At 46.0% G+C, this 19,259-nt stretch overlaps 1 protein-coding gene across 1 annotated transcript in view; it reads left to right on the top strand.

Moving 5' to 3' along the window:
* Positions 1-19,259, top strand: part of LOC142209114 (uncharacterized) — a 35,331-nt gene that overhangs the window by 6,843 nt on the left and 9,229 nt on the right. Inside the window, exons 3-4 of the mRNA XM_075278054.1 lie at positions 6,372-6,481; positions 18,929-19,010. Of these exons, the coding sequence (XP_075134155.1) occupies positions 6,372-6,481; positions 18,929-19,010 (192 nt within the window). The remainder of the gene's footprint in view (positions 1-6,371; positions 6,482-18,928; positions 19,011-19,259) is intronic.

Consider the following 19,259-nt stretch of genomic DNA (forward strand, 5'->3'; position numbering starts at 1 on the left):
CTTGCAGGAGGTCCTACTGGATGGCCGAACAGTTGTTGGATTCCGGGACTCGGGAGCTTTCCTAACGGTAGCGGACCCCCGAGTTGTGCGACCCGAGGCCCTAGAGGAGGGTCCTGGCATTTCTATCAAGTTGGCAGGGGGTACTCAAAGACGTATTCCTAAAGCTACCGTGGAACTCGACTATGGTTATGGACCAAAACGATGCACAATTGGTGTGATGAGCGGGCTGCCGGCCGATGTTCTGTTAGGCAACGATGTTGGAAATCTACAGTGCCACTTTGTGGGAGCAGTGACCCGAAGCCAAGCTCAGGGAGAAGCCAACATGGATCCACCGGATTTTCTGACAGATGCCAGCCCTTCAACCCTACAACTTTACCATTCAGTACCGCCGAGGGAACCAACACCAGAACGCGGATGGGTTATCCCGGCAGGAGGACATATGAGCTATAGAGACTGATGTGCATTCCCCAATTTACCTGTGTAGGCCAATTGTGTCATGCACATGTTTTGAGAGGGGGAGGGGTTGTCACGGGATGGTTAGAGTCTATACTATAGGCAATGTGTAATATATATTTCATGTGGAATGTATTCTCTAACCTGTTGTAAACATCAGTGTGTAGTTGGCTGATTCGGGTCTAGTGTGTTAGCACATTGTATGCAAATACCTCTAACTAGTGAGGACCAGTGAGGACAATGGGTGGAGATAATCTGATCAGTGTCTCCAAGAAGATGTTGGATGGTGCATTGTCCATAGTAGACAGGGAGTCTGCTCTCCTTGGTATAGGTGAGGGGGGAAGGATCTGTGACTCAGCCCTTCCCACCCACAGATAGAGGAAGTAACAGTCTTAGTATATAGTTGTAGCTTGGAGTTAGTATGTGTTAGCCGGCCTGTGCACAGCTCTGCAGAGAGCCAGGACTTAGTTACAGGACCAAGGAACCAAAGCTATCATTGGATTGTGACTTCTGTGGACTTATTGTTATTACGGTTGATGTGACCGCCGCCGGCTACTAACTTTGTGGATTACAATAAATTGCTGTTGTCTCCCGACCTCTTGCGTCCCTGTTGATTCAAGATATTTTCCGGAGGAAGGACGTATACTTTTGCTCCGTTACACCCCCTTTATCTGCTTCAGTGTCATGCCGTTCTCCCCCCCTTCATTTGCCCCAGTGTCATGCCGTTCTCCCCCTTCATCTGCCCCAGTGTCATGCCATTCTCCCCCCTTCATCTGCCCCAGTGTCATGCTGTTCTCTCCCCCTTCATTTGCCCCAGTGTCATTCTGTTCTCCCCCTCTTCATCTGCCCCAGTGTCATGCCGTTCTCCCCCCTCCATCTGCCCCAGTGTCATGTTGTTCTCTCCCCCTCTATCTGTCCCAGTGCCATGCCGTTCTCCCCCTCCATCTGCCCCAGTGTCATGCTGTTCTCCCCCCCTTCATCTGCCCCAGTGTCATGCCATTCTCCCCCTTCATCTGCCCCAGTGTCATGCCATTCTCCCCCCTTCATCTGCCCCAGTGTCATGCTGTTCTCCCCCCCTCCATCTGCCCCAGTGTCATGCCGTTCTCCCCCCTCCATCTGCCCCAGTGTCCTGCCGTTCTCCCCCCTCCATCTGCCCCAGTGTCATGCCGTTTTCCCCCCTCCATCTGCCCCAGTGTCATGCTGTTCTCTCCCCCTCTATCTGTCCCAGTACCATGCCGTTCTCCCCCTCCATCTGCCCCAGTGTCATGCTGTTCTCCCCCCTTCATCTGCCCCAGTGTCATGCCGTTCTCCCCCTCCATCTGCCCCAGTGTCATGCTGTTCTCTCCCCCTCCATCTACCCCAGTGTCATGCCGTTCTCCCCCTCCATCTGCCCCAGTGTCATGCTGTTCTCCCCCCCTCCATCTGCCCCAGTGTCATGCCGGTCTCCCCCCTCCATCTGCCCCAGTGTCATGCCGTTCTCCCCCTCCATCTGCCCCAGTGTCATGCCGTTCTCCCCCCTCCATCTGCCCCAGTGTCATGCCGTTCTCCCCCCTCCATCTGCCCCAGTGTCATGCCGTTCTCCCCCTCCATCTGCCCCAGTGCCATGCCGTTCTCCCGTTCTCACACACACACACACACACACACACACACACACACACACACACACACACACACACACACACTCACCATTCCTCGTTCTCCCGCAGCTCTCTCCCTCATACACATATTGTAGCCGCGATGTGATGACGTCATCACATCGCGGCTACAAATGCCGGAGCTCAGCGTTAAAGCAGGAGCTGAGCTGTGACAGCTCCTGCTTTAAACGCCTATATTTTCAGCTCATTGGCGTCCTACCGCCGATGAGCTGAATACATAGGCGTTTAAAGCAGGAGCTGTCAGCTCCTGCTTTAACGCTGAGCTCAGTTGGAATCGGGACATGCCGACCGGGACCATTTTGTTAGGTCCCGGCGGCACCGCAGGGCCCCGCTAAGTGCGGGGCCCCGGGCGGTTGCCCGTCTCGCCCGGCCCTGGATCCGCCCCTGCTGAAAAGACCCCTCAAGTATAATGAAAATGTTTGTGGGGTTCGCAGGCCCCCGGCCTGACTTACTGAAGAAGACTTCCGCAGAAGAAGAAATGCCAGCAGCCGTGAGCAGGAGCAAGGATCGGTAAGTAAATAGGGCCTGTTACCTGCTGGGGTTACTCCAGCAGGTAATGGACTATTAAAAAACAAAAATATCTGCAACGGTAGTAGCTGCCACCGGGCCCCCTAATGTCCCGGGCCCTACCACTGCTACCCCGGTAGTTACGCCCCTGATTCCACGACAGTGTGGCAACCAGTAATGTTAACATGTAGAGAGCCACACTGCTGACTTGCCGTACAATGCATAGTGGGTTTAGGCATACCTCCCAACTTTCAAAGAGCCGAAAGAGGGACAAAATATTAACTTAATAACTTAGCTCCGCCCACTTTTATGTTGACTCCACCCATTCTCATTCATTTTTCATGTGCCCCCACACAGTATAATCCTCCTACAGTCACCTGTAAATGATATTCCCCCCCTCCATCTCTCCCCCAGTTTCATGTCCCCCCATCTCTGCTCCCAGCTTCATGTCCCCCCATCTCTGCCCCCAGTTTCATGTCCCCCCATCTCTGCCCCCAGTTTCACGCCGTTCTCCCCCCCTTCATCTTCCCTAGTGTCATGCCATTCTCCCCCCTTCATCTGCTCTAGTGTCATGCCGTTCTCCCCCCCTTCATCTGCCCCCAGTTTCATGTCCCCCCATCTGTGACCAGTTTCATGCCGTTCCCACCTCGTTCATCTGCCCCAGTGTCATGCCGTCCCCCTCTTCATATGCCCCAGTGTCATGCAGTTCTCCCCCCCTTCATCTGCCCCAGTGTCATGCTGTTCTCCCCCTCCTTCATCTGCACCCAGTTTCATGTCCCTCCATCTCTGTCCTCAGTTTCATGTCCCCCCATCTCTGACCACAGTTTCATGCCGTTCCCACCCCCTTCATCTGCCCCAGTCATGCCGTTCTCCCCGCCCCCTTCATCTGTCCCAGTGTCATGCCGTTCTCCCCCTTCATCTGCCCCCAGTTTCATAGGCCCCCTATATTATGTTCCCCTCAATGTTTAACACAAACAAACACTGATACTCACCTTCCAACGCCTCCCTGCCGCTCTCTCTACGCTCACTCACTCCACTCACATAGCTGTAGGCCCGATGTGACGTATTCACATCGCGCCTACACATGCAGCAGCGCAGCGTTAAAGCAGGAGCTGAGCTGTGACAGCTCCTGCTTTAATCGCCTATGTATTCAACTCATCAGCGTCCTCTGGAAATCGGGACATACCTCCCGCCGATCGGGACCGCGGGCCAGGACACCAAATTCGTGAATGTCCTGCAGAAATCGGGGCGGTTGGGAGGTATGGTTTAGGTACTGCAGCAGTGCACGTTGTACAGCAGGTGACCAGCTGGATTGCAGAACTATTGAGCCCCAATTCTACTGCAGATAGTACTAAAGTATGCTATATTCACACAGCACTGCTATACATACAGTCGATACCCACACACTCTCTTATGCATTGAAATCTGTGCCAGTCAGGAACTGGTGTAGATTTCAGGTAGAACTCACACTATAGAAACCATGTCGGGCTGAGGTATCCAACTTGTGAAAAGTGATGAGCGGGCTGTAGCAGGAACAATATGGCGTATCTTTGAAGCAAGAAATCTGTCCACAAAAAATTCACCACATTTGCGTTTTCTGATGTAGATGAGTTAGTAAATTCTCCCCACTGTATTTTTTTGTTTTTGACCAGTCTTGTTATCCCCCTGATCAGGCAGTTCAGATCAATCAGACAGAGCCATCACATCCTTACTAAATCTATCGTGTATGGCCAGCCGTAAATTAGGGTGCATTCACACAGAGTAATGTGCCGCGGGATGTGGCACGTATACGGCGTGTGAGACTTTGCGCGCCATAAAAGCTCCCATTGATTTCAATGGGAGCCTGGATCGTATATGCCGCATTATTTTGCGGCCGTGATTTTGTTAGGTTGCTTTTACACGTAAGCATATACTTGGATTGGTACAGAAAGTATAATGGAAAAGTTTATTATTAGAGATGAGCGAACACTGTTCGGAACAGCCATTCCGAACAGCACGCTCACAGCACGCTCCCACAGAAATGAATGGAAGCGGCCGGCACGCGGGGGGGTTAAGCGGCCGGCCGCCGGCAAAGTCTGCGTGCCATGTGCTTCCATTCATTTCTATGGGAGCGTGCTGTTCAGATCGGCTGATCCGAACAGTGTTTGCTCATCTCTAATAATAAACTTTTCCATTATACTTTCTGTACCAATCCAAGTATATGTTTACATGTAAAAGCAACCTAACAAAATCACGGCAGCAAAATAACGCGGCGTATACGATCCAGGCTCCCAATGTTCGCTCATCTCTATTTATTATCTCTCATGTCACATAGAAAAACATTTATAAACTGAAGCCAGAGTACCCCTTTATATAAAGCTACAAGCAACAAGTTTCATCTTCAGACTTGTGTGATAAGGTCTTCTTCTGAACATGCTGATCAATAGTCTGTTCACACAGTCATGAATCAGACTAGAAGTACTGGATTGAGTAACTGCAAACATGTAATAACCAATAGGTGCAGGGGGTAAGTTTCTGTATAAGTGTGTTTTTATAAGTGAACCTGATCTGCTATAGACACACAGTCAGTGTGACAGAGGGACGCTGCGCGCTGGCATGACTCTAAGAGCTTTACAGCACAAGGCTCTATAGAACTTACATCTGGGAGCTGGAGAACTGCACAAGACCAATGTGAGTACAAAGCTCCTGTCCTCAGGCTTACTGGCTGTTACATAGATGGAGTAGTAGGGTGCTGCATCAGAGGTTTTTCCACAGCGCTTTTCACAGAAAGTCCACAGTTTTCCCTTGAGGACTTTCTTCTTCTGTTATACCTATACGGAAAACGCCAGTGCTTTCGTAGGTCTAATTGGCATGCTACGATTTACAAAAATGCGCACGTTTTTTAAATTGCAGCATTTCCGCTGCAGATTTTTTTCTGCAACGTGTTGATGGGATTAGTCAGAATCTGACCCACTTTGCAGGGACTATAAAACATGGCCATTCTGCTACGGGGGTTTCGTCTGCAATTTAGCAACATGGGGCACAACCTTAAAGGTCTCCAGATAGATATCTTATGTCTTACTTTCAATGTACTCCATACCACCGATTGTGAATATGCTTATTTGAAAGACAAAGTAAAAAGAGAAATGAATTATTTCCTGATTTTTCTTGATTGATTTTTGGGATCTTTCCTACAGCTAAACTTGACCAATCATGGGAGCAGTGTACTGAGTCTGCGCAAAATGACTAATTATCGTGCCATACACTTTTATCTTTGGCTGACTGCAGCTGACAGCCATTGAGAACGTTTTTTTTTAAAGTGAATGGCTGAAACGACCAGAAACAGCCATTTTGGCTGTCTAAAGTGTGATGTGTTAGCCGTGTGTAACATACCGTAATATCTCATTAGTAAATTATTAACGTATGGAGTGAAAGGGTTAATCTGCATTGATGACATCAGAAGGATATACAATTCACCCACTACTCACTGACAAGGAAGGCGGCAATGAGGCTTGAGACACATACGGATAATGAGCCGCCTGGCCGCCATTTTTTAAGCATATTTCCCTCCATGGTAAATACTTTGAGCTTGGAGGCGTGGTTTAATTTTATTTAAAGGGACACTACATTTATGAAGCGCCTGCAACATTTTCTATTCAAAAGCAGCCAGTCAACAACAGGTCAGAGGGGGAGGAATTTTTTTGACAAGGAAGATTTTCTTTATCTATTGAGTATCAGATTTTGACTTCATTTTCTCCAGAATGTTTTGTTTTCTAGATTGTATGGCATGTACACGTTTACTCCCATTTTACTCTTTCTTCCACAGAGACACAATGTACTTTGCTCCTATAATATCCATCCTCATCGTGGTCACAGGGACCTTTCAGGTAAGGATTTATATAGTATTGTCTTTGATGGGGGATGAGGAGGGGGATTATTTTACACTTTATTAGATATGTTTGAAGTAAAGGAGAGACTTTCCATTTAATGTATATTATGGGGGTTTCACATCCTCTGAATGAAAGTATGACTTTATAATAGTGCAAGGAAGGAACTTAAAGCATGTACATGTATGGAAGATGTAAGTAAGACAGAGATATAACCACTGTGTAGGGGGCCTCAAAAAAAGTAAAAAGCCCCTAAATGTATGCATGAAACTGGATACCAAATCTCTTAGTCTAAGCGGGAATTCCCACCCAAGATCTATCTATCTATAGGCCTTTGCTGTAGGAGAGAAAGGTGCGCTATTGTCTAACGATTCTTCAGTGCAGGCTATAGTATGTCATGTAACTAATCCTAACTAACTAATTGCAGCAGTCACACATGTTCTGTGTATGGTCCAAGCACAAAAACCTGAGCCAGGAGTCAGGGGCGTAGCCGTACCTCCCAACTTTTTAAGAACAAAAAGAGGGACAAAATGTGCGGCATACGTAGCGCGTTGTGGCAAATTTAGCTCCACCCACTTTTATGTTGACCCCACCCATGCTCTTTCTTTTTTCATGTACCCCCACACAGTATAATCCTCCTACAGTCACCCCTACGTTATATGTCCCCACATTATAATGTTCCCTTCCAACTGTTCCACAGTATTAAGTCCCTCTCCTGGTGCCCCATTTTAAACTGGTGGAAACTAGAGGGGACATGAAACTGGATCAGCTGGAGGGGGACATTAAACAGTGGGGGTAGTTGAAAGGGGACAATAAATTAATGGCAGCTGGAGCAAGACATTAAATGGGGGGCAACTACAGGGGGACATTAAACCGTAGGGGTAGCTGGAGGGTGACATTAAACTGGGGGCAACTAGAGGCGGACAGGTCCCCCTCCAACTACCTCCAGGGTTTAATGCCCCCTCCAGTTGTCCCCAGTTTAAGTGCCCCCTTCATCTATGTCCCCCCCTCCATTTCTCCCCCCTCCATTTCTCCCCCAGTTTCATATCCCCCTTCATCTGCCCTATTTCATGTCCCCCCTCCATTTGCCCCCAGTTTCATGTCCCATGCTCCATCTGCCCCCAGTTTCATGTTCCCCCTCCATCTGTCCCCAGTTTCATGTTCCCCTCTCCATCTGCCCCCAGTTTCATGTCCCTCCCCCTCCATCTGCCCACAGTTTCAAGTCCCTCCCCTCCATCTGCCCCCAGTTTTATGTTCCCCTTCCATCTCTGCCCCTAGGTTACTGAGACACACACACACACACAGTGTCGGACTGGCGTGTCTAGGGCCCACCAGTGGAATTGTTTCTAGGGACCCACCATCAGGACCCCTGCAGACCATCGTTACTGAGACAGAGCGGCTAAAGGTAATAACATCTCGGGAGCCATGCTGCTCACCCGCCATATGATGTGCAACAATGCACTACCTAAACCTACTGCTACACACTGTATGGAAAGTGATCAGCATGGCTCCTAGAAATGTTACCATTACCTGTAGCCACGCTGTCCTGGAAGAGCTGATCTGCAGAGGTCCTGGCTGTTGTATCATCACAGTTGTAATATTGATGGCCTATCCTAAGGACAGACCATCAATGTTATAAAGAAGGATAAATCCTTTAAAGATTTGTCCACAAATTGGAGCAACCCATGTACCGGGCGGGAGGTGTAAAATAAAAAATAAAATAAAATAAAAAGCGCTTTCACCTGTCCCCGGTGCTCCATTGTCTGCCACCAGTATCCATTCAGTCTCGTGCCGATGCCTCCTTGCTGGGAGTCCTGCACCTCATATGATCGCTGAGACTATTTAGGTACAGGATTTCCAGAAATGAGGCCATGAGACCGAACAGACACAGGCAGGAGAATAATGGGGTGCTGGGGACAAAAGCTCAGTGAAAAACACTGTGGAAAAAAATAAATTGATATAGGTTATACACAGCGCCGCACCTCCCATGAGGCCACCTGAAGCGAGCGCTTCAGGCGGCGCTATGCCAGGGCCTCAGGGAGGGCGGCATTTTTGCTAACCTAAGCCAGTCCAGGACAAGCTGTCCTGGACTGGCTTAGCACCGAGCGGTGGTTTGGGGAGGCCACTGGAACAGCGCTGCTCCAGCAGCCTCCCTTCACGCTCAGGCAGAGAGCAGGCAGTCTCCGGGCCTGCTGTCTGCCGGCGAACGGTGCTAAGCCCTGCCCCTTAGATTCACCACGCCCCTCCGCTAAGCCACGCCCCCTGCTCCGCCCCCTCCGCTTTCTGTAGTTCGCCTCGGGCGGCGAAAGGGGCAGGTTCAACCCTGGTTATACACAGTAGCTATAGGCGCTGCTGTGAAGAAGGGCGTTCCTGACTGACATTTAGAAATGCCCTTCTGACAGTGAAGAGATATGGTACCGCTGAATTCACCGCACTATCGGCTTTCTAGCTGTGTATTAAACCGCATGTGCCCCAGGAGATGAGAAGTCCTCTTTAACATCTCAATATACTGTACATCACACTATAAAGATAAGACCTAACACAATGTCCCGCAGCAAAAAAGTTTTTCCTGCTATGCTTTTTGCAGAAACTCCACAGAGGTTTCTTGTGTGGACTTTCTGACGCTGAGCGGTGAGGAACTTCAAATGACAGTTCTCGTCCATAAACAAGTACTGGGGGGAGTACCTCACCACTCAGCATCATCGCTGGTCGGTAAGGAATGTCCCCTCTGACAGTATAGAGCTATGGACAGACTGTCAGGAGGGGGCGTTCCTCACAGTTCAGCTATACTGTCAGAAACGCCCTTCTGACAGTGAAGAGATACTAGTAACTGCACCAATATCTCTTGCCCCAGGGCACATAACGGGAAAGCCGACACAGCGCTGAATTCAGCGCACTGTTGGCTTTCTAGCGTTATATATAACCTACGTGTACCTGAGGACATGAGATGGACTTTCACCTGTTAACCTACTCATGTAGCCAAGATTACTAAGAAAGGAGGCACTACCCTAAAGCACTCTAGTGAGTGACATTAGGGCTAAAGCCACATATTGTGGAAACAGGGCTTTGTTGCAGAATTTGCTGCATTTTTTTTTCAGCTACATTTAGAAGTGGATTTAACAGAAGAGAAATGACTATATGCTTCCTATATCTCTTCCATTCCTTTTGTAGCCACTCCTAACTTTGGCTAATAAAACTGCAGCAAAATCTGCAATAAAAACATTTCCTTTATATGGGACCTTAGCATAACGGGGTAGTCCCACAAAGGCAAGATATTCCTTATCCATAGGATAGAGGATAATACGCAGATCAATGGTGATCTAACTTCTTAGCCAACCATTGGAGACAACTGTGAAGGTTATAATCCTGTAATGTATGAAAAACCTTGTTATCCTTAAACGCCGAATGCTAGATATAGTTGCTTATGCTTGAAATGTTATATGATAAGATGGCGCCTGCATCCAGGATGGGTGCAAGAAAAACAAATGCTTGGCTTGCTGCCAGAAGACAGCTCCCCAAGGTTACCATGCAGGAGTAGCTGGCTATATATGGCGCTGCTTAAACGTTTTCTGTTTGATTGAGATCAGGGCCGGCTCCAGGTTTTTATGGGCCCTTGGGCGACAGAGCCTCAGTGGGCTCCCTAGTAAAGGAGGTGGGGGGAGTCGAGAGACTGTGTGTCGCAGATGAAGCGAGTGACGTCACGCAGGAGTGTGCGTCACCAACGCCATACCTCCCAACTTTTGAAGAGTAGAAAGAGGGGCAAAACTCTGGACTGCGCGCCGCGGCAAATTGAGCTCCACCCACTTTTATGTTGACTCCGCCTGTTCTCATTCATTTTTCATGTGCTCCCACACAGTATAATCCTTCTACAATCACCAGTAAATTATATGCCCCCCCCTCCATCTCTCCCCCAGTTTCATATACACCCTTCCTCTGCCCCCAGTTTCATGTCCCCCCCTCCATCTCTGTCCCCAGTTTCATGCCGTTCTCCCCCTTCATCTGCCCACAGTTTCATGTCCCCCGTCTCTGCCCCAGTGTCATGCTGTTCCACCCCCCCATCTGCCCCAGTGTCATGCCGTTCTCCCCCTTCATCTTCCCCAGTGTCATGCCGTTCCCCCCCCTCCCCTTTATTTGCCCCCCATCCTTCTCTGTCCCCAGTTTCATGCCGTTCTCCCCCTTCATCTGCCCACAGTTTCATGTCCCCCCTGTCTCTTCCCCAGTGTCATGCCGTTCCCCCCCTCATCTGCCCCAGTGTCATGCCGTTCTCTCCCCACCCCCTTCATCTTCCCCACTGTCATACCGTTCCCCCCTCCTCCTCATTTTCCCCAATTTCATGGGCCCCCTTCATTATGTTCCACCTTAATGTTGAATACAAAACAAACACTTACACTCACCTTCCATCGCTCCCCCGCCACTCCTCTCTCCGCTCTCTCACTCCATTCACATAGTTGTAGGCACGATGTGACGTCATCACATCGCGCCTACACACGCCGCAGCGTTAAAGCAGGAACTGAGCTCACAGCTCCTGCTTTAATCGACTATGTATTCAGCTCATCGGCGTCCGTCGGACGCCGATGAGCTGAAATCGGGACAGGCAAGTGCTGGGGCGGGCGAGTGCCGGAGGGGACCCCGGCACTTGCCCGACTATGCCGTGCGCTGACGTCGGCCCTGATTGAGATGTACCATACCACTCAGGAATGAATATGAAAACTTACGTTGTTGTTATCTCTCTTCCTTTCTCTGCTACTATTTAACCCCACCTTGTTTAATAAAAGTGCGTCAGTATTTCCTCCTTGGTTGAGAGAGGAACTAATACCAACATTGTGTGTCTGGTGTAATTTCCTTACTGCTGGCACTCAGCCTAATTAATTAGGATGACGAATTAGGGTAACTGTCGTCATCCTAATTAATTAGGCTGAGTGCCTAATTAATTAGGATGATGACAGTTACCCAGGATTAATGGTCAATTAGTCATAAACATGGCTTTGACCTTATCACAGTTACCTCCGAAAATTGGTGGAGGAAAAATACTGTATGAAGTTTCAGTTTAAAAACAATGGACACCTGACAGACCCCTTTATCGTCAATGGGGTCTGCTGGGGGGCATATGTAACCTCTATATTAGCAGTCCCACTCTCCATTGTTCTGGTCACCTGACGGACCCAAACAACAGAGAGGGGAAGCGAATGTGGAACATTTATTTACCAAAATCAGAATATGCCTTTGGGGATTTGGAGTGTTTTTGAATATAACTTTTTTTTGCTGTTTTTCGCTATATGGCAGAAATTTGATTCTGAGCAAAACATGACATTAAACCAGGGCTGTGGTTGTAAGATTTTCTTTGAATGTCAGTCTGGGAATTTTACTGCCTGTTTTTTTCATGTTAAATGTCGTCCTGTTGAAGTTGAATCACACTGCGATCTATTGTCGTCTTTTGCGACTATAGCGAAACCTTCTGCCAGAGCTGAGAGGTTACACATCAAACGTCTCTTTAAGCTGCAGTCTGGTTACTGTGGTTTCTGGGGTGACACAAGTTCTCGAGCTTGTCCTTCTGAGGGAAAATTGATGACTGAACTCAAGACCTGCATACAAGTTAATAAGTAGAGATAAGAGGTGACATTTTAGAGAATTTCTCTCATATCTCCCACCCTGATGTCAAAACAATTCTTAGCATATGAGTCGACTTGTTAGAATTATTTTATTTGTTGTTTTCTTGTAAAGGGCGATCAGGCAGTATGCACACTCATGGCATGTCCCTGTACACTGTCTACCAATAAGTATTTGGACACCCAGTAAAGTTCGGCAGAGGTGGAGTTATGGTCTGGGGGTGTTTCTCCCGGTATGGACTGGGACCCTTGTTTCCAGGCAAGGCCACCTCATCTCTGTAAATGTGAGTTGGGCACCAATGTTGAGCTGAAGCCACTCTCATAGTCATAAATATAGAGAGAGACCACTTTCAGAATGAGAACAGCGATATCCCTTCGGAAACAGATTAGCTCAATGACATTATGAAGTCTTACCAGCTGATGGCAACTATAAGACTTAAGTAAAATTTGACTATTTTCTGACAGTTGTTTGGTACCTGGTACACTTCATATACTCTATTTCTTTGTCTGTAGGTATTCCCCACACAGCATTCAAATAAGAGGAGAAGCTAGCTACTTCCTCCCACCTATTGTTCACACTACAATGTAATACAATGTATTATGCCTCTCAGCCCAACACTGACAGGCCCTACCTCTAGCACAGCCTAACAGGTGCACTTAGATGACAGATGGCATGGTCATCAGATGGATCCCATAAATGCTACAGTAAGTAGTGACTATGATCAGAGGTCCTTTAGATGCCCCGGTTGCTATTGACGTTAGCATCCAAGTAGTTAAATGGCCAGGATTAGAGGTAACTCCCATGCAGCCCATTATCTGAGCTGTATATTGCAATATGCACTGTAGATGGTTTGGGCTAGTTCTATAGCTATTTGTGGCAAGGCACTACTAAAATGAATGTACGGTTATGACGACTTGCTGGAAGTGGTTAAAGGGAAATGCCATGCAAATACAAGATACTGTATATACAAGAACTGGCTCAGATCAGGAACCATGAACTTTACTCAGCTTTAAAGGGATTGTACTAGATTAGACAAACACAGCTGCTTTCTTTCAGAAACAGTGCCATACCTGTCTATGACATTTGTCTGATATTCAGCTTGACTCCACGGCAGTGAATTGGGCTCAGTGGCAATACCATACATAGCCTGTGAACATATAAGCAGATAGCACCAACCATAAAGTGTTACTTTCCATTTGAGTAGCCATTTGCTGATCTGAACAACTTGTATAGGAGGGTTACTATTTCTTCTAATGTTTTACAATGAAAGTGTTATATGTTGCATTGGGTATGTGTATACTGTATATGTATTGACATATCTAGTAATGGTTAATGTTACATTGTCTTTGTATCTGATAACAAGGTTTTGTCTGTCCTAAGACAAGTTAGAGAAAGAGGAACCTTTGTAAAGGCTGCTCCTCAGTATGGCTCCTACATTGGCTATAGCCTTATGCTGGGTCTACCCAGTGGCTGTAATGTGGCGGGGGCTACCTACCACCTTGCACAAGTATGACTTTAGGCAGCAGACTATGACTGGGGACTCACCCACTATAGGCCAGGTGTACCTTGTGAAGAGGAGGCATGGCTGAAGATGTCGTCAGACCCTGAATGCCCGCCCCCCGTGCACGTTCAGTAAGTTGAACATATTCTGTTTTAGGGTTTTATTTTAAAACGGGGGGGGGGGGGGGGTAGTTTAATATAACTTTACCGGCATAATTTTACTGATAGAGCCCCTTTAAGCTCAACAAGCCCATAAGCAAGCAAAGAGTAAAAGAGACATAGAAAACTGTTAGATTGAAATTATTGCGTCAGTGTGAAATACTTAAAGAAGCCCACAAAAAATGGGCCGGGTTAGCCAGCGGGGCCCTGCGGTCCGGACCTAACCAAAAACCGCAGCTCGGTTAGAAGCGCGACCCCTTAACCAGCCCCATAAGCAAGCAAAGAGTGAATCAATGTGAAATACTTAAATAAAACCACAATCCGGCATTTATTGTTGTTTTTTTTTTTTTTTGCTGACTTGAGTATAAGCCGAAGGGGACTTTTTCAGCACAAAAACTGTGCTGAAAAATTTGGTTTATACTCGAGTATATATGGTAGCTTTTATTAATGTTTTAGGTGGGGGGCAGTGTGTTTTTATAGTGTTCACTCTGCATTAAAAACAATATGGCAACTTTGTCCCGCAGAACTTTTCCAAAATAAATGATTTTCCTGAGGTTACCATATTCTGACGTCCATAATTTTTTATTATTTTGGTGAGAGAATTATGTCAGGGCTCTTTGGTATCAATTTTTGATACGTATAACTTTTTGATCACTTTTTATTGTGATCACTTTTAACACGAGGTAGCCAAGATACATTTGTGCATTGCAGTGTATATTTTTTTTATGGCGTTCATCATATGGGATAAATAACACTATTTTTGGATAGTATGGACTTATACGCACATAAAGATATCTAATATGTTTGTTTATATTATGAATTTTTTAAATTATAAAGTGGGGTTTTTAAACTTTTTTATTATTTATTTTTTACATTTTTTAACTTTAGTTTTTTTTTTCGCTATCCTACAAGGGGATTGTAATATACTACAATACTTCTTAAACCCTATGTAGTATCCCAATGTACAATTGAGAAAAGCTGTTCAGAGGCCATTGATTGACCTAATGGCTGCTATGGCAACCCTTTATACCCAAAATCTCATCACAGGGGATCTGAGGAGTGAAAATGGGAGGGTAAGCTTTCCCTCTAATCACCCAGATGCTGTGATCGAGTCTGAGTATTTTTTTATTTTAGTAGCAATCCCGGCTGTGTCATACACTGCAGGGACTGGATTTAGGGAGACCAAACATAGATAATCCACATCCGATTATGTTGAACTGACGTACCTAGGGACCACCAGAGGAACTTGTTATGGGGCCCACCCAGGGCCAATTACAGCTTTTCTGCTGCCTGAGGCAAAAATTGAAATAGTGCCCTATGAAGTTAGAAAATTAGGCTCAATTACCACTCAGCACTGAAGCCGCTTGACTGAGATAAATCACTGAGCCCCCGGTGCATACACAGTGATTGAAAGATGCCGGGGACATACACCCAGCTTCAGTGTTCAACTTTTTATTTTCTTCCACGAATTAGACAAACTCCACCTGTCCCTGGAACTTTGGCGTCCACCACATTGTATTTGGTTGAATGCTTTGCCTTGGTCCTTGGAAGCCCTGCACCTCACTAAAATGCTGAACCCAATCAACAGCCTCTTTGGTGACATATGTGAGTGACTTGGGGTGCAAGGCTTATGGGGACCGAGGCATGACATGCAATTAAACAGGATGTGATGGTGGACACTGGTGCCCCAGGGACAAGTATGTCCACACACAGTATAATATACTCCCCAGAGAATCCCCACAGTATAATACTCCATAGCAGCCCCACACGGTATAAAAAGCTCCTCTGAGCTATAACAGTGTAATGCTCCACAGTGGTCCCTCATAGTATAATATACTCCCCAGAGTACCCCCATAGAATAATGCTCCATAGCAGCCCCACACAGTATAAAAAGCTCCTCCGAGCTCCAACAGTGTAATGCTCCACAGTGGTCCCACACTGTACAATATGCTCCCCAGAGCCACAGGTCAACCAATCAAGACAAAAGGCTGTCACCACTGAGAGGATGAAACAAAATCTTTAAAAACTTAGATATAGTTATATGTTTTTATATGTTTATAAGAACTGCATGCATTTTTAAAAACCACTTTTTTCCTTTTTAAGTCACGTTTTTTCCTATAACACGTGCATTTTTGTATGTGCTTTTGAGTAAAAACGCACAGTGTAAACTCAGCCATAGAGACAGTACAGGGTTCTTTATAATGAACTGTTAAAAAACAATAGGCCCATATACACGGCACCGTCTGCTGCCTACATTAGTTCCCGAACGCAGCGTACTAGAAGTATGACCATTATCAGTCTTTACTGTAAGCAGCTGAGGTTTTGACACCTAATTCTTGTCTTCAGCCATCACCACACTTGTGATATGATCCTTTTGCGCTCAGATGGGGAGCTGAGAATGAATGTGCACATGTACCAGAATAATCGTGAGTTCATCTAGTGCAGCTTACAAACTACTTGTGTGATGTCATTGCTTGTATTTGAGAACCGTATATGTGTATTCCTGGCAATACTCAATATTGCGACTCTCTGGAGGTATCAATAATACCACAACATGTTGGTCTTGCCTCCTTAGGCTGAGTTCACACAGGGTATTTTGGACAGTATTTTGAGGCCGAATCTGCCGGTCAGTTCTCTTTTTTCCGGGTGCCGTTTGTTCTGGCTCCTGGAATAAAGAAGCGACATGATCATTCTTCAGGCAGATTCGCGAGGCAAATCCGCCTGAAGACACTCCCTCCTCCTGACTAGGCCCATTCATTTGCTCCTAATCTGGAGCGGAGTGCACGACTGGTGCTGGTGCACTGCATCAGCATCCAGTCGCAGCTACCCGTATTTTGGACCGGTACCTGTGACGGCCTCCGCGTCAAATTCCAGTCCAAAATACCCCGTGTGAACTAAGCCCTATACTTCTCCTAAAGGCTTATTCAGGTGACTAGGTTCTGAAAACTTGAGTATGTAGCAGTAGAGTTGTGATACATCAGGAACTTACAGTATTGTAAATCACTAGCATACTGTAGGTTCAGTTTACACAAGCTGTTGAACTGAAGTACCTAGGGCCCACCAGAGGAACTTTTCTGCTGCCTGAGGCGAAAATTGAAATAGTGCCCTATGAAGTTAAAAAATGAGGCTTGACTATGACTCAGCACTGAAGCCACCTAACTGAGATAAATCACTGAGCCCCAGGTGCATAAGCAGTGATTGAAAGATGCCATTCTGAGACATGTGCCCACTCGAACAATGTTCCTATGGTTATCTGAATAAGCACTAACATGACAAGAAGTAGGAAGAAGGAAACATATAGGCCAGAGGCAGTGTAACTCCACTTCCAACTTACCGGTTGGGACCCTGTTCTGAAAATGTCTAACAGGGATTGGAAATGTAATATATGGGGGTTTTATATGCATTCAGTAACTTCATGATACAAGACAACATAGGTGTATTCAGATCTAGTCAGTAGTTTGTGTTGTGTTTAGTTATAGGGGGAGATGAGGACTGGCTTTCAACACTGTTCTTACCTACTCATAGATCAGGTGCACCCTCTGCCAGGCCACCCACCCTCTGACATGTGTGTGACAGCTGACGTAGATTTCAGGTATCATTTATGCCACTGAATGCCCCTCATCGCACCCAATTCCAGGAAAGTGGCAAGGGCAGCGAAAAAAAAGTTGCAAATTGTTAGATATGCATAACAAATTTGTGTACAAGGCGTAATAAATGTATCCAAATGTGTACCCAGGGCAAATACTCAGCATACTAGCTGGTCAAATGGCTTGTTATTGCTAGAAGCATTCGGCTTAAGGGGCACATGACTCCCCCTTCCCACAAAGCGCTAGAATTTCAGATCATCGCTATTGACTATGGTTTGCCATAAGCAACAATATTCTCTTCAAGACTATGATCACATGGCTAGAATTCACATGAAAATTTGACATGAATTCCATCCAGAATCAGTTTTGTGCATTAATGTCTAAGTATAAGCAGATTTTAATGCAGAATTCAGCGCATTTATTTTTTTTGACCTTCAGCACATATTCCATATCAAAATAGGGCAGAATGTTTTTTTTTTTTTTTTTTGCTATACTGCTGATTCCACAACACTAGAAATTATCTTATGAACAATGGCACAGATTCTGGTTGAAAACAATAGGAAGCAAAATTCAAAGGGTTTCCATGCTGAATTTGGATATAGAAAACGCTATGAGATCACCGTGGAAAAAATGTGACTTCACCCTACGACAGCAAACCAGTTCAGTGACACAACATGACACCGTATTACACAACACTTCAGTCAGATCTGGCACACTAACCTATATAACATTGCACTGTGTGGAACATTTCACAAGAAAATGAACTACCAAAAGTGCAATCGCAACAGAAAAACTGCTTGTGTGACGGGAAAAAAGCAAGACAAGTGCCAATTAGTAAATGTAACATGATCCAAATTCTACTTATAGAGCCATTCTGTCAGGATAAGGATTCATTCACACTGATGTCATTCAACTCCGATGTTCTGATCCATCATGGTGCTGAATTGCCAACACAATGACCGATGCACATGGACCACCCTCCATTTGCATTTGTCTCCATTTACTATAATATTTTCTTCTGTTTTTCTTCTTTAATGTTTTAACGGGAAGGAAAAAGTCCTGTAAAACAACAATGATACATTGACACTTGGAGGACTGGACAATGACAAGCTGACATTTGGGATTTGGCACACTAAAACTAGGGGTGACAGAATGACATAATGACACATTAAAGGGGTAGTCCAGGATTTTTTTTGTAATTTATGGCCATAAATATAGGTCATAAATATCTAATTGTGGAGTATATATAAGTAATGGATCTCATTCTATAATAGTTTCACTTTGCTTTATTGCACAAGGTATGCCCCCAATAGCCATCTGATTTCATATAGGTATACAAAAGTTAGGAAGACTCACCACAACATTTTGGTTACCTTGATGATGTATTTGTTGGATGAATTGTGGGTGAGAACACAGAGGGTTAAATTACAACGTAATCTCACAAATGTTTCCTTGGCTCAGTCTTGCAGATCCCGACTTTTCCCATTTCCAATATAGTTCACCCCCAGCCATTGACATATGAGTGGATTTCCCTTTCCGTTTTGTGCTTACCAATAGATATTTGCTGTGACAAACTATTATATTGTCATTTTAGGAGGCTACTGGTCAGGTGAGATGCCGAGAAACGCAATACTACAATGAAAAGGAGAAGGCTTGCTGCTTCAGATGTCCTAAAGGTTAGTCTTAAATGTGTCAGGTTCTTTAACACAACTGCTGGATGACGTGGGTAAGTCACTGGAGGTTTTACTAGGGAGGTATAGGTACTACCTTCAGCTTTTGGGTTCCCAATAGTGTCCCACACCTACCAGGTATCATTCCTCTTAGGTGGCTGAGAAGGCTTTTGGCCCAGATACAACATCTATTTTTGTACCCCTTGTAGACTAGGACTCTCTGATCAACATTATTGTCTTGTCCAAGCAGCCGTT

Source organism: Leptodactylus fuscus, chromosome 6 (genome assembly GCF_031893055.1).
Source record: "Leptodactylus fuscus isolate aLepFus1 chromosome 6, aLepFus1.hap2, whole genome shotgun sequence".
NCBI classification, from domain to species: domain Eukaryota; kingdom Metazoa; phylum Chordata; class Amphibia; order Anura; family Leptodactylidae; genus Leptodactylus; species Leptodactylus fuscus.